The sequence below is a fragment of the Vulpes lagopus genome, chromosome 2 (genome assembly GCF_018345385.1).
Source record: "Vulpes lagopus strain Blue_001 chromosome 2, ASM1834538v1, whole genome shotgun sequence".
Lineage (NCBI taxonomy): Eukaryota > Metazoa > Chordata > Mammalia > Carnivora > Canidae > Vulpes > Vulpes lagopus.
The window spans coordinates 123,965,651-123,980,963 of record NC_054825.1 but is presented as its reverse complement, the minus strand read 5'-3'; the positions used below and the strand labels follow the sequence as shown (position 1 = coordinate 123,980,963).

The following is a 15,313-nucleotide window of genomic DNA, read 5'->3' as shown; positions in this document are numbered from 1 at the left end:
TGTGTTCTCCATGAACAGCTCGCAGCATATAAAGAATACTCAAAAACCACTAAATGGATAGAGTGATGGGTGGATGGGTAGCTGGATGGATAGAAGGATGGATGGATGGATGGATGGATGGGTAGGTGTCTGGAGTATATGAAGAAAAAAATAGGAGCAAGAAAACTAAATCAGTAATAGGAACCTAAAGATATAAATACCTCCCTAAAGAGGGCAGTGGTGGGAGCGAAAAGAAATGGTATATTACAAGGGAGGTAGAATGTGGCTAAAAATAGAAGTTATTAAAGTTAATGCCAGAATTTGAGCTCTGTTGATTCAGAAACTGATCGTTCCTCTTACAGAAATAAGGAAGTCCTGAGGGATGTGGCTTGTGTGTTTAAGGAATGAAGAGATGAAGCACAGGGAATATCATGGTCACCAAAACGATATTTAAACCTCCACTCTGGATCATGAAAATGTTTGCATTAGGACCACAGGAGCAGCGGAGGCTGTGAGATCTTGGGAAGTCTGTTCATAAGAAAAAGAGCAAAACACTGGGGCTAGGGAATTTCTCCTGAAGCTTTAAGGAGACATTTTAGGTACGAAATGAGAAGTGTACAATTGTGTAATTGTTGTTTGCTGTCACTAAAAAGTTACGCAGCCTAAAACTAAGACCAGATTCTCAGAGGTCTTACTTACTCATGGGTTAAAAAAACAAACAACAACAACAACAAAAACAACACAGCAGGCTATTGTAGGTAATTTTGGTTTCAGCTTCAACAATTTTAAGCATGAAACCAAGCAGACCATCTACTATATGTACCATATAATCACTTTTCGAGCTAATGGTAAAATCCCCTTGTACATTTTTTTAGTTTTGTAACTGAAGGAAAATCGTATGATAAGAAGTCATCATTTGGCGTCCCAAAAAACTAAAAATGACTACATACCAATGTCTAATCAAATTAAAGTGAAATCAATTTTAGTTTAACATAAGGAAACCATATTTTCAGTATCAAGCGAAGATTCATGATGCCAGTATATTGATTTTAACTTAATTATAGAAATATTTTAAAACTTTAATTAAAAGGAATGGGGAAATATGAAATATGGGCAGAGTGAAGTACAGCTATCTAAGTGGCTTTGGAATATTTTAAATTGCTAGAGTACTAAACTCAAATAATATTTAGATCCAGCTAGAGTTAAGTACCGTTAGGTAATTAGACAATCACAAGGATGGAAAAGCACAGGCCTGTTTCATGTAATCAGTCAAATCACTTCTAATTTGATTTCTCATTCCTTCATTTCTGTCCTTTAGTTAATTTGTATTGATACATAAGAAAGTAGCAGGGGAAAAAACAGACTTTAAAAAAGTGGAAGTGTGTGGCTGGACATCAGCCTGCTCACACAGATTAATCAGAGAGGGGAGGCTAATTCCTTTTAAAAACTAAATTTTATAAGTTTTAGTTTGAGGTTTCATCTCAAATTCAGTGAGATCTTTCCCCGAGACCAGATTGTTCCTTTTCTTCTTTTACTCCTCTCCAGTGTCGTCAGTTTGTTTTGCTCCGAGTATATGTGGAGAGACAAGCTGTCTTGCACCAAGTTCCTTAATTTGGAATGTACAACCTATGTCAGTTCGACAGAATTAATTAAGACTGTTTACTAGATTTTCTGGACTTTTCTAGAGGTATGGGATAATGGGTGAGGAATTTATTTTTAAGGATTAGGGTAAATGATTAACGAGTATGAGTAATTATCATTATTGCCCAGGAGGGCAAGAATGTGAGCTCTGACTTGTTGGGGGAACGTGCATGTGTATGCTTGTCCACCTAAAAGTGTGCATCTACAGGATATGCGGGTGTGTAACATAACATATGGATTCTAAGTTGAAAATAAAAAGAAAAAGAGATGAGGTTTGCTTAACATAGCCTATGTCAGCTATGATTCCCCTTTCTTTCCAAGGGTTGTGCTTATGTATTTCCTGTATTTAATTTTTTGGAATATTTATCTATTTTTAGAAAGACAGAAAAAGAGGGAGAGAGGGTGCATGAGCAGGGGGGCAGGGATCAGAGGGGGAGAATCGTTCAGGCCGACTCCCTGTCCAGCCCGGAGCCTGCCTCGGGGCTCAGTCCCACATCCCGTGAGATCATGAGCTGATTGAAACCAAGGGTTGGAGGCCAACGGACTGAGCCACCAGGCGCCCCTCTGTCTCATATTTTAAAATTGGCAAGCGCCTGCTCCATGGACCCCTCAGAGAGATGTATCCGTCTGTAGCTTTCCTGGGAGCTCAGAGGCCCAGGTTGGCAGCTGTAGAGAGAATGATGGACTAGGTGTGATTTCAGGGAACACATTCCTCTGCCTTAGCGGCTTGCCCACATCTAGAGTTCTGACAGTAATACAATTTCTGTCCTTTTTCTAAAGGAAAGGAGATAGCAAACTACTAAGTTCTTAGCACTATTTTAATGGAAAATGGGAACTTGAAATATTAAGAAGAAAAGAAAACCTTTGTAAAGCTTCTTTCTTTTAATCTATGAAGGTCTTCTGTTTGTAGGTATAAAAGAGTTTATATTAAGTTAGAATCTTATTGTCTTTAATTTTTTAAAGATTTATTTATTTATTCAGAGAGAGAGAGAGAGAGAGAGAGGCAGAGACACAGACAGAGGGAGAAGCAGGCTACTTGTGGGAAGCCTGACATGGGACTCGATCCCGAGTCTCCAGGATCACACCCCGGGCTGCAGGCGGCGCTAAACTGCTGCGCCACCGGGGCTGCCCTGTTTTTATTTGTTTTTATTTATTTATTTTTTTTGCTGACCTGTTTTTAATTTTTTTTAAGATTTTATTTATTTGAGAAAGAGAGAGAGAAAGAGAGGGAGCATGAGCAGAGGGGAGGGACAGAGGCAGAGGAAGAAGCAGACTCCCCACTAAGCAGGGAGCCCCACGTGAGGCTCTATCCCAGGACCCGAGGATCATGACCTGAGCTGAATGCAGATGCTTAACTGACTGAGCCACCCCACCCGGGTGCCCTAAGTTAGAATTTTATACCAGATTCTAAACCAATATAAAATTTAACTTTTAATTATCATAGATGTAAATTCAGTTTTTCTCCGTCTCTCTCTTGGTGTGCCTCTCTCTCTTCTCTGTCTCTCCCTCCTCTTTCTTTTTATAGAAGTTCATTAAAGAAAAGATTCTATTCCTGCTGGAGAGTCACTCAGTGACGGCTGTCCCTATATAGAGTGAGCATATTTGCCTAGACACTCAAGATTCCAACAGCCCTACATACAGTTTATTTCTATTCAATTTATTTAAGCGACCACAGTGCGTTCTTTCTTAATTTTCAGGGTCGTTAAATTCACCAGAAACATTTACAATTTATTAATAATGCCAGCCTTCTCAGGTGCACCACATCACCTAAGAAACGTTTACCCGAAGAATATACTACAACAAAGGAAAGTGATGAATACGCCCGTTTCAGCAATTGATCAAAAACAAAGTTACTAGTGATTAGGCAGGCATTGCACAGTTGTTAGGTATCCTCGGCTTTGCTCTGTAAGATCATAGCTATTGCAGGAAAGTTTTAAGACTTTCAAGAAGGTCTTAGAAGGCTGAGGTTCCAGCTTTAACAGGGAAAATGCCATCTGTTTCTACAATTTATAACATTTTATTAGGAACACGTCTGGAAAGAGGAAGCCACCTATCTCAGGGGCAAGGACATATTTCCATCCATCTGTGCTCGTCGCCCGCACCCCTTGGGCTTCGACAGAGCCCCGGGCCGCAGTGCAGCCCCGGGGGCAGCAGGTGCAGGAGCCCCAGCCTGACGGCCACCCCACCCCAGGGCACCCCGGTGCTGGCCTCAGGTGTCCCTCCCCTCCTGTCCTTTCAGAGGGAAACCTTAACTGTAAACATTTAAAAGTACCAGAACCAATAAAATAAATAAAATAAAATAAAATAAAATAAAATAAAATAAAATAAAATAAAATAAAATAAAAATAAAAAAATAAAAAATAAATAAAAGTACCAGAACCAAGACCCCCATCTGTTACGTGCCTCTAGGTATTGTCACATCCCTTTGTAAGGGGGCCGGCCCCTTTCTCGGCCTTCAAAGCCTGCCCAGAGTTTGGGGGTGCTTTTCCTTACTTTTGTTCTTTTTCCAGCTCCTTAGTGACTCCTGTTGAGTTTGGGGGAAGGAGCAACCACGCGAAATTGTATTTTATTGCAAAGTAGCTGGGGAAATAAAAGAATGCAATGGGTTAGGACTGATTTTAAAAGCTTTTAAATGTGGGTTGATGTTAATATGTCTTTTTCTTTTTTTTGAGACATCGTATGTAGACTCTCTAAATGTGTGCTTTTTTTGTTTGTTTGTGGTGTTTTGTTTTGTTTTGTTTTGTCTTTTTCCAAACAGTGCCTATCAGATTGTGGTGGAGGAGCTGCACCCGCACCGGACCAAGAGAGAAGCGGGCGCCATGGAGTGTTACCAGGTGCCTGTCACCTACCAAAGCGCCCTGAGCGGGGGCGCGCCCTACTACTTCGCAGCGGAACTGCCCCCTGGGAACCTCCCGGAACCTGCCCCGTTCACCGTGGGCGACAACCGGACCTACCAGGGCTTCTGGAACCCTCCCTTGGCGCCGCGCAAGGGCTACAACATCTACTTCCAGGCCATGAGCAGCGTGGAGAAGGTGAGCTTCCTGCACCACGTGCCTCTGCACCACCGAGCAAAGCTGCGGGGGGTCCTCTGCTTGCTCCGTAACATTTGTCAGGAGGAAGGGGGGTGCAGGAGCAAGGTGGGGCGTGGGGGGGGCAGGAGGGGGGAGGGGGGAGCAGCCCCAGCACAGCGGGTGGGTGTGGCCCAGGAGCCCTGCGTCCCTTGCGCACTTCGGGCAGGAGAGCTGCGAGCCAGGGGGTTGGCGGAGGTGGTGGTGCAGACCCCGCGGAGCAGCGCAGTCACCAGGTCCCGAGCTCACCCCTGCAGCAGGCCGTCACCTCCCAGACCCTGCAGAGGCTCCTCGGTGCAGAGGCTCCTCGGTGCAGACCCCGTGGAGCAGCGCAGTCACCAGGTCCTGAGCGCACCCCTGCAGGCCGCCGCCTCCCAGACCCTGCAGAGGCTCCTTGGTGCAGACCCCACGGAGCAGCGCAGTCACCAGGTCCTGAGCGCACCCCTGCAGCAGGCCGTCACCTCCCAGACCCTGCAGAGGCTCCTCGGTGCAGACCCCGTGGAGCAGCGCAGTCACCAGGTCCTGAGCGCACCCCTGCAGGCCGCCGCCTCCCAGACCCTGCAGAGGCTCCTCGGTGCAGACCCCACGGAGCAGCGCAGTCACCGGGTCCCAAGCTCACCACTGCAGCAGCCGTCACCTCCCAGACCCTGCAGAGGCCTGAGGCCCGGTGAAAGCCTCCATGTGAACGGCCTTGCTTGCTCACTGTTGATGTGTCTGCGTGCGGTTTGGTCAAAGCCCAGAGCCGCTACAACATGCCTCACGGTTCTCTAGGTGGATACTTTCAAAATTGGTGTGGTTCCTGCCGGGGGAGGCCAGAGATCCTGATGGAAGCAACAGCAGTTGCTTTTAGGAGCTCAGAATGCCTCTGGGCCTTTGTGGGAAGGCCAGAGGGTCCCCTGGGACTTGAAAGGCCTCAGGTCATGAGTAAGTATAGGATGCACAGCTTGATTTTTAGCTACTAACCACCCCCTCCGAGCTTTGTTTTGTGTGATTAAGAGACAGTGATAAACTCTTGGTCTGTCAATATGTGGAGCCACTCAATATGAGTCACAAATACATCCTAGAAACAAACAGCCTTCGTTTTGTACCCTGGCTTCCCCATCTTTTCTAACCTCTCCTGTGTTCAAAGATACAGACTGAGTCCCGGAACTGTGTGGGGTGGGCCTACAGGTGCATTTCACTGAGTAGTGCCACAGCACAACATTAAAAAGAAAGAAGAAGAAAAGAAAAGAAAAAAGAAAAGAAAAAGAAAGAGAAAGAAAGAAAGAAAATAAAAGAAGAAAGAAAGAAAGAAAGAAGAAAGAAAGAAAGAAAGAAAGAAGAAAGAAAGAAAGAAAGAAAGAAAGAAAGAAAGAAAGAAAGAAAGAAAAAGAAAGAAAGAAAAAACATGAAATAATCTTCATCTTTTCCCATTTCAGCTTCTCCTTCCTCGACTCCATCTGTCTAGCAGGGGTAGGAAAATAGTCCCAATGAGAAATATTTAACCCCTAACAGCTAAAAACAAAACAAAACGAAACAAAACAGATAAATCCTACTGCAACTGTGATACAACTTTCGGGTGATCTTTCTAACTGCTGTCATTTAACTCGATAGTCGAGCTGGGCTCCAGGTGAGAGTATGTGGCGTTGGGTGTTGCTCTGAGTCTACCTTGTGTGGTGAAAACTGAGTTTGTGTCCAGCTCCGATGTGTGTGAGGCATGCAAACACATTGTTCTTTCTGTTTAAAAAGTACGGTAAGTACAAAAATACAGAGCTCTGCTGCTGGCCCAGGCAAGATAGCCCATCTCATTGCAAGAGGAAAACAGACACCTGAGCTTTTAGAAAATAGGGAAACATTTTTAAAAGTTCTTACTTCAGATTTTTTAAAGCTCTCCCTGAGGATATGTTTTTAAAAAGTTAAAAAAAAAAAAAAAAGGTTCCTTAATACTGCAATTCTGCTCTTCATAAACCTACTGTATAACCCGGGATTACAAAATGGGAAACCCTGCCTGTACACTGACTGTTCTCTCTCATGTTTCACTCCATCAGGAAACTAAAACCCAGTGTGTACGAATCGCTACAAAAGGTAAGAGGTTTTGCCTTTTATTTTTTTTCTTGAGGTTCCATTCACTGGCTTTCTAAATTGAGGGAGCTTTGTTTCCTGCCTCCTGGCTAATGAAATGCGGCACTTCTATTACAGAGTATGTGTAGTAGGGCCCAGCCAAACTGCCAGCCAAGTTCTCTGGCTCCCTCGGGTGTCTTTAACCTAACGGGTGCTCCTGCCCATCCTCCAGCACTTGACTGGACGATTGCTGTTAGGAGGACTGGAAGGATTTAGAAAACCTTCGAAGGGCTTATGTCTGCCATCGGGTGTCTGAAAGGTCTTACGCTGCTGATCAACCAACATATTAGGAAAGGCTCAGTCATATCCTTTCAAAATAGCAAGCTGCTTGTTTAAAGACCTGTTACCCCCTGGGTAGACCATCAGACGTAAATAGGAAGAGAGCTAGTCCCTGCGTGTGTCAGAGTACCGGCAGGAGTCGTGCAACTCAGTTGAAGCTATTTTATCTTAACATCAAAGATAGGAACTGAGTCCCGGAGGTGCGTGGTGTGGGCCTAGGGGTGCACCCCGTAGTGCCACACCACAACATTTTTTTAAAAAAGAAAAGAGAACGTGAAATAATCTTTGTCCTTTCCCATTTCAACATGTTTTTCTTTTTTTTTTTTTTGAACTTAAAAAAAATTGTTTTAATCCAGTAGATGCCAAGAAATTAGATCTCTGGTGGCTGATGACCAGGGTAATTCCTGCTGACGTTGCATATTATAGCTTAGTTGCCTAGTGTCTTTAAGGAGAAACATTTCATCTTGGAATGAGTGTTTGGAGTTCAGGTGTGAGAAAGTCCCCTGCATTCACTATGTTTATAATCCTTCATTTAAGAGTTATTTGATTATGCTAACGAGAGAGAGAGAGAGAGAGAGAGAGCCACTTGGTATATTCTAGCAAAAGAAACAGGATAAAGCTGTCCCCGTGCAGACGTGGGACTCCACGGAGGGTTGCTGCTCCGGGTAGTTTCTGCCAAAATCAGTATTAAACCCACATTCATGAGCAGTGGTTGATTCATTTGGGGTAGAAATGAATGGCCATATTCTGTTTGTGCTGGCATCTTTCCTTTCATCATTTTTCTTCATTTAATCATCAATCTGCTCAATTAAGCATTTGTGTTTCACTCATGATTTGTAAAGGCAATAAAGAAAGACTTTTCCCTTGACTCATGAGAAGTAATAAAAAAGCTTTACAGAAGAGAAGAAAAAAAAAACTTTTTTCAATTCAAATACTAAGATTCCTCATAATATTTTTAAAAATTAGCCAATCCTTAATGAAGAGGGAGAGAAAACATATACAGATACATATACTGTATAGGCATTTATTTTATTTTAAAGGCTTAGCTTATATGTCAAAAAATTAGAGCTGAAATTTTTAGAAGATAATGTCAGAAGGCATTTAGATATATATCACCTATGCTTATGCAGATTTAAAATAGAGCCAGAAATACAGAAGGGCCTTGCATCATCCTCTGAGAGGTTCTTTAGATATTGTCATTCTGCATTTCTATAGGTGAGAAAAGAAGGCTATAAGTGATTCTAAAATTTTAAATTTTCTTATTTGATTATTGATTTATTTGCACTTACACAAGCTGTTTAAATGTCATTTTGTCCCTCTCTCAATACATATAAAATTATAATGACAAATATCACATGACACTTGGATGGTAGGAGAGGCAAGATTATGGAAATTGAACTTACCATGTGGCATACAATATTTGCCAGAAACTGCGAGACAGTGAGAAAGAGCTCATTGGTCGGTAGTAATCTATCCCTGCTATACTCTGAGCCTCCGGTTGATAGTGTGGCTTCATGAGTAAAAGAAAAAGACTCTGGCCCTGGACTGTCTGGGTGCATGAGAGACACACAGAGAGAGAGAGAGGCAGAGACACAGGCAGAGGGAGAAGCAGGCTCCATGCAGGGAGCCCGATGTGGGACTCATTCCCGGGTCTCCAGGATCAGGCCCTGAGCCAAAGGCGGTGCTAAACTGCTGAGCCACCCAGGCTGCCTGGCTATCTGGGTTCAAGTCCTGACTTTGCCCCTTACTATTCTTTAGTATTGGGCAAATTATTTGCACATCATTCCCAAAATAGGAATATTAGAGTACCCTTCCCTTACTATTATTGTGAGGATTAAAATAGTTTCTGTGTGTGTGTATGTATATAATATATATTATGTAATTATATATATAATATATATATTTATTTATGAAATGCTTCAATAATGCCTAGTATATTGTGACTATTACATGAAATTTAATTGCAGTTTTAACATCATCATAATCAGTAGAATCATTATGTATCTTACTTCAGAAGAATAAACTGTAGTCCCCCTCTTGTTGTCTGTGGAGTATTAGATTCCAAGACCCCCAGTGGATGCTTGAAATCACAGTACCAAACCCTCTATATACACTATGGTTTTTCCTATCTGTGCATACTTAGGATAAAGTTTAATTTATAAAGAAGGCACAGTAAGAGATTACTAACAATATCACAACAAAATAGAATAATTGTGAAAATGTGCTATAAAAAAGTTATGTGACTGTGATTCCTCTCTTTTTTTCTCAAAATATCTTAATTTACTGTACTCACCCTTCTTATTCTTGTGATGATGTGGGTTGACAAAGCCTACTTGATGAGATGAAGTGAGGTGAATGATAGTGAGCTCCTGCTGGCCTCTGATGACAAGTCAGTAAGTGGATCATTTGTCTGGACCACAGTTGACCAAGGGTAACTGAAACCATGGAAATCAAAACTGGATAAGGGGGAACTACTATAGTTTGTGTTATGCAGTTATGAAAGATATATGCATAGAAACAAAACTGAATTCTTGTGATAGAGCTTACTTGGGAAAAAGTTGATTTTTAAATTTTAATTCCTTCTTTGAACATTTAGCATTTTTCTATTTACAAAAAAGAAACCCACACTTTTTACTTTAAAATCAATTTATTGCCTGACTACATTTTGAACTAACACCATATAAGTATTAGTCGGCTTTGAAATAATTTTTTTGGTGTGAAAATAAGTAAGTTTCTCACATGACATATTGAAGACAGACTTAATGATCAGAATGGCATAAGCATGTTGACAGGGGAAGAGGCATGAAGGAAGGAACCTTCTGGGTAAGGAATGGGTCAGTATGTCATAAAAATATACACAGGTAAAAACCCATTAAATATATACTTAAAATGTGTATAGGTGCGCCTGGCTGGCTCAGTCGGTAGAACATGTGACTCTTGATCTCAGGGTTGTGTGTTCAAGCCCCACATTGGGTGTGGAGTCTACTTTAAAAATAAAAAATGTGTGCGCTGTGCTTATTTGGGCACTGAAAATTCTTGTGGGAATGTGAGACAATATAAAAGCCAAGAAAAATTAGCATACATATTACAATAGAATGATGATTTTGAAAATTTTTTGACATGCAAGAATTGTCCTAAAAAATTTCCAGGGTAATAGATTGGTTCCTGTCTTATTGGAATGCAATACTCATGACAGCCAAGACATAAAGAGGATATGGACATTGGCTTGATTATTAAAAGAAAACAAACATATGAAGTCAATAATCAAGGTTATAATGTCTAAAATGAAGAATGATGTGAACACATGTTACGAGACAAGAGGTGTCCAGGAAGTTGTGTTCATTGCAGTCGAGGTCAGTGGTGCTGCCCTCTGATTCGTGTGGAGGTAAGAAGTCATTGGCAAGATGTGTGGCAGGAATGAAATGGAAGGGTTGATCTAAATCATGAAAAACATGAAAGTCAGTCCATTTACACAATATTTCGTCTCAAACTAGAATTGCTGTAAACCTATGAAAAGGACTTTAACCTGCTGTATCTTCGAAAAGCAGAACAGTAAGTTTCAGGAAAGGTTTTGGTGGTACATCAAGGAAGCAGGACAACCCTGGAAAGTCCCTTGTGCAGTGACGTAGGAGCACTGTGCCGCTTGCATGCTCAGCGTGCTTAGAGGCGAGTCTCTCCAACCTCCACTAAAAAAATGTTTTCGGTTGTTGAATGCTGATTTGCTCCCTGCCTTTTTACATACAATTTATACCAGTGCTCTAAGTCTGTATATACACACATATACACAGGCGCACACAATCATTTGCATATTAGTAGCTAAGATCTTGAGCTTTGTTGCCATAGATAATTTATCCTGCAAGCACTATTCTTTTCTTAAGGAAATTATCTTAATGAGTAATGCCTCTACGGCTAGATTTAAACATACCAATTTATGCAAATACTATATAAATTATAAGAAAATTTACTCAAAGAATTTTCAAAAAGTACTTCTGGAAATATGCTTTATCCATGTTAAACTAACAAGAGATGCATTTCAATTGAATTTTTATTTTCTCTTGTTCAATAATATTTAGCATATTATAGCATTTAAAATTTTCTTTGTGTACAAATAATAGAACCATGTATTTATTCATTTATATAAAGTTATTCTTAATGTAAAGCAAGAATTGATAAGAAATTCAAATTTTAAGTAATTTCCTTAAAATTATCCTAAAACAAAATCTTTAGTTTGAGGAATTGGAAGTGTTTTAATCTGTTTGTATAAGTAGCTTAAATTTTGAAACTATTTTGGTTGTGTTAAATTTCTCCCTCATCTGAATTGCAGGATTTTTTGAAAGAAAGCTGGTTATTTAAAATTTAATTTTAATGGAAGTTCCTGTGTTGTTCAAATTTGTTTATTTTCTCAGAAAAGTGACATTTCTACTGATAAAAGCTATCACATTTGGTAGAACAGAAACATGTGTAGTATATGTAAATTTATTTAACATAGCATTTAAGCTAAAAAGGAGGGGTTTATTTTAAGTTAACAAAATAAAGCTGTATTTTATATCATGACAAACATTTAAATTCCCGAATAGATTGTATCCCAAATCTCCATTTGTATATAGTTTGCTTTGGCAGACTGTTGTTTGTCTACCCGTTAGCCATTCTTTGACTTCTTCCGATCTCATTTGGATATCAGTATTCAAATCATTCATTTAGCAAATATTTATTTTATGCCTATAATTTGCAGTGTTCTAGGCCCTGGGGATAAAGCAGTGAAATAAAGAGAACAAAGGCCTTACTTCTGTAGAACTTAAATTCCAGTAGAAGAAACAGACCAGACACAAATAAAAATAAAAATATGTCAGAGGGTGATACCTTCTTTGGCGAGAAATAAAGCAGTAAGGGGGGATGGGAAACGCTGGGGTACGTGTCTAGACCATAACTATTCACGCACAGTTATCATAAAAAAGACTCTCTGGTAAGGTAAAGGACCGGAGGCAGTAACCCATGTAGGGAAGGATCACACAAAGCAGAGGGAGTAAGTGCAAAGGTCTTGAAAATGATGTGTCCTTAGCTGCTCAAGAAAGTTGGGCTCAGACCAAGGGGACGAATCAGATTTGTTTAAATCAGCAGTCTTCAAACCTCAGCTTCTGAAGGCCTTGTTAAGGAGATTGCTGGGTCTTAACTCCAGAGCTTCAATGTCCGTAGGCCTGGGGCGGGGCCCAAGAATGTGCATTTCTAACAAGTTCCCTGTTGAGGCTATTGCTTCAGGGACCACACTTTGAGAATCACTGATCCAAACAAATCCCATGCACCTGGCCAGGGATTCCTTTGGGGCTGTGTATGTAAGCTGGTTTTGGTCAGGGAGAGCTAAGGATATGTCTTCTGTTGGGTCTTCTAAGAAATTGAGTTCTAAAAAGAGAGATGGCAAGAACAGTCTTTAACCCATCTTTATTGTTTCAGGGCATTGTTCTGTAAAGGGGTGATATTTAGAAAATTGGGAGGCAAATTGACTAAAAACGTAAAGTCAAGGAAGATTAATAAGCCGATTCTAAGCCCAAACAGCTCTGAGCTTTTGGATGACCCATCAATAGAACTCCTTAATCCCAGATACTTATGTTTGAAAAAACAAAAGTTCTTATGAAAACCACTACTTGTGGGTAAAATGTTCCCAGCAACAAATAGTGTCTGAGCTGATGTTAGATTCATATTTTACCTTGGTAATAGTATGTTTGAAACTAGTGGTTTGGATCCAAGGGGATACATCAAGGGCCAATTATTTCAAACAATGATTGTAAGAAAACACTTAAAATCCATGTAACCTAATCATTGCTAGTGGTATTTTAAAAATACGGAGTTCCCTGGAGCGACTGCTGGGTGGCTCAGTCCATTAAGCATCCAAATTTTGATTTGACTCAGGTTCTGATCTCAGGGTTGGGAGATCGAGCCCTGGTCGGGCTCCGCACTGGTGTAGAGTCGGCTTGAGAGTCTCTCTCTTTCTCTCCCTCTTCATCTTCCCCTCCCCCTGTGCTCTCTCTCTCTTTTTCCCCCTCCCTCTTTCACACTCTCTCTCAAATAAATAAATAAAATATTTTTAAAAGAAATAGGGAATCCCTTTTAGGTGTCAGTTTAGAACACTAGGAATACATCCTTACGGGCCTTCAGAGAGAGCTAGAAATGAAGAACCCAGACAGTTCACCAGAAGCTATGGAAAGAGGGGAATCCCGAAAGCTAAGGCATACATATTTCCGTTCCTCCATTTACTTATTACCAGCTTATTCATCCTTTTGATAAACCTAAAGTTGACGTGTGGTTGTGAGGGATGGCTGTAACCAGGGTTTAATTCCTTTTATGTATCCCTGTCCAGGGAATGGTCTGAGTCAGATGATCATTAACTCAGCATATTACTTATTTTAAACAATGATGATATGCCTTCTTCCCTGATCTCTCAGAAATATCTTTGCTTCATTGCTAGCATGCATTTTAAACATGCATTCCAATCTTAAGAAAAATTCAGTTGTCATGAAAGAGTAGGTATGTTTGGAAGATTTTACTCAAAATATGTAATAGAATATACAGACATTGGTAATATTTTAATTTACTTTGTTCTTTCCTCTTTTGCTGTCTGTTGCCTAATTACTGGATAAGAAGTAGGATTTTTTAAAGCATATTCATAACTTTAATTCTGTCTCATGCTGCTTTTGTCAAATTTTTCTTTGTGCCCTTTTCTCTCTGAGTGTGCAGATGGATAAAAGTGCCTTTTTAAGTGATCAGACATTCAAAAATAACAAACATGAGAAGAAAAAGAACACTTAGTCTGTCAAGAAGTTGCAGTAAAGCCATAGAAGCTCCAGTTGGTTGGGCCATGTGCGTAGAAGCTACTCGACTGAATTTGTTCCCACCATATTTCCCACAGATGAATTTGAACTTGTGTAGAGCTTAATCTCGGCTCTTAAAATGCACTTCTGTGCTGTATCTCTTAGCTCACAACCGAGGCAGAGGGTGGAGTGAAAGCAGGGGTGAGATCTAAAGAAAAAAATATATTTAATTGGGCTCCTGGGTCCAAAATCCTAACCTTAATTTTTAAAATTGTACTAAGATGCTTTATGTTTCACCAGCTACACGTCGAAGGAAGTGATAAAGCATCAGGAAGAAATGTCAGATTCTTTTATGCCACTTTTTTAAGCTGATGGAAACCAAGGTCAACTATGGTAGTTAAGTCTGGCCGTTAAGAAACTCTGGGTAGGGGTGTGGCTTTTCTTGGTCCCAAGCAAGGATGGAAGAGGCTTTCAGAAAACTCTCCTGAAAAATTGCAATCCGTGAGAATGACTTTGTTTCTCATCTGAATGCCTGAGTGCTCCTGCTGGCACTCAAACCCCATTCTCCTGCAACAGAACAAGTGTCCATCATTCTTCCCACCTATTCGATCTGTGTACTAGCTTTCGAAAATTAATCTGATTTGGGGTTTCATTTTTCTTGAACTCAGAAGGGAAGAAATTACAGAAAAATATGTTAGTAATAGACTACAGCCTGAGAGACATGAAAGCATATCTAAGTGAAACCAAGCTGGGAACAAGTCTAATTTTAATAAAGCTTAAATCAGTGATTCATGGCTTGGAACTCACCTCTGCTGGCACCAGTATTTCCTGGTGCTTTGTCAAAGGCCTTATTGTAAATTATTCTTTTTCTTTTTTTAATATAGAGAAAGTTACTAGAAAATTGATAGCTAATAGATTTTTCAACATGTTTGAGAAACAAAGACAACCTTTTGTTTTTGCAAAACCAGAGTTGAATAAAAATGTAATATTTCTATGGTGGATTCAAAGTCTAATGACATTGTCCACATTGTTTATTATTCAGATATCTTGTAAAATGAGGAATCATCTGAAGGGGCTATAAGGTTTACAAGGCTAGAGGTGATAATCTGTTTATATTTGTTTTATCTGTGCCTGATGCTTAATATAAATCTCTTTAGAATGGATAGATGGGTGGATGAATACTGTTGTCCAGAATTGTTTACTTTTTAATGTCCTAAAGATACATTAATTTCTTTTTTCTGCTACATTTATTTTATTGGCAATAATTTAGAAATAATTTTGAGTGCTTATTTTCTTTTTAAGCTTCTACAGAAAAAGAAAAAATTAATAGGAATAAAATTCTTGCCCTGTTAGTATCCCAGTCAGCTTTTGCTTCCCGTCCATCTAAACTAGACTATACTCTTAGAATAGTCAAAATGTTGAAAGTTTTGCCTGAGTTATAAA

At 40.2% G+C, this 15,313-nt stretch overlaps 1 protein-coding gene across 3 annotated transcripts in view; it reads left to right on the top strand.

The window, feature by feature from the left end:
- PTPRK (protein tyrosine phosphatase receptor type K) overlaps window positions 1-15,313 on the top strand; it is a 553,399-nt gene that overhangs the window by 450,192 nt on the left and 87,894 nt on the right. For all 3 annotated transcript variants that reach the window (XM_041730420.1, XM_041730427.1, XM_041730431.1), the window contains 2 exons: window positions 4,379-4,652; window positions 6,716-6,752. In XM_041730420.1, the coding sequence (XP_041586354.1) occupies window positions 4,379-4,652; window positions 6,716-6,752 (311 nt within the window). The remainder of the gene's footprint in view (window positions 1-4,378; window positions 4,653-6,715; window positions 6,753-15,313) is intronic.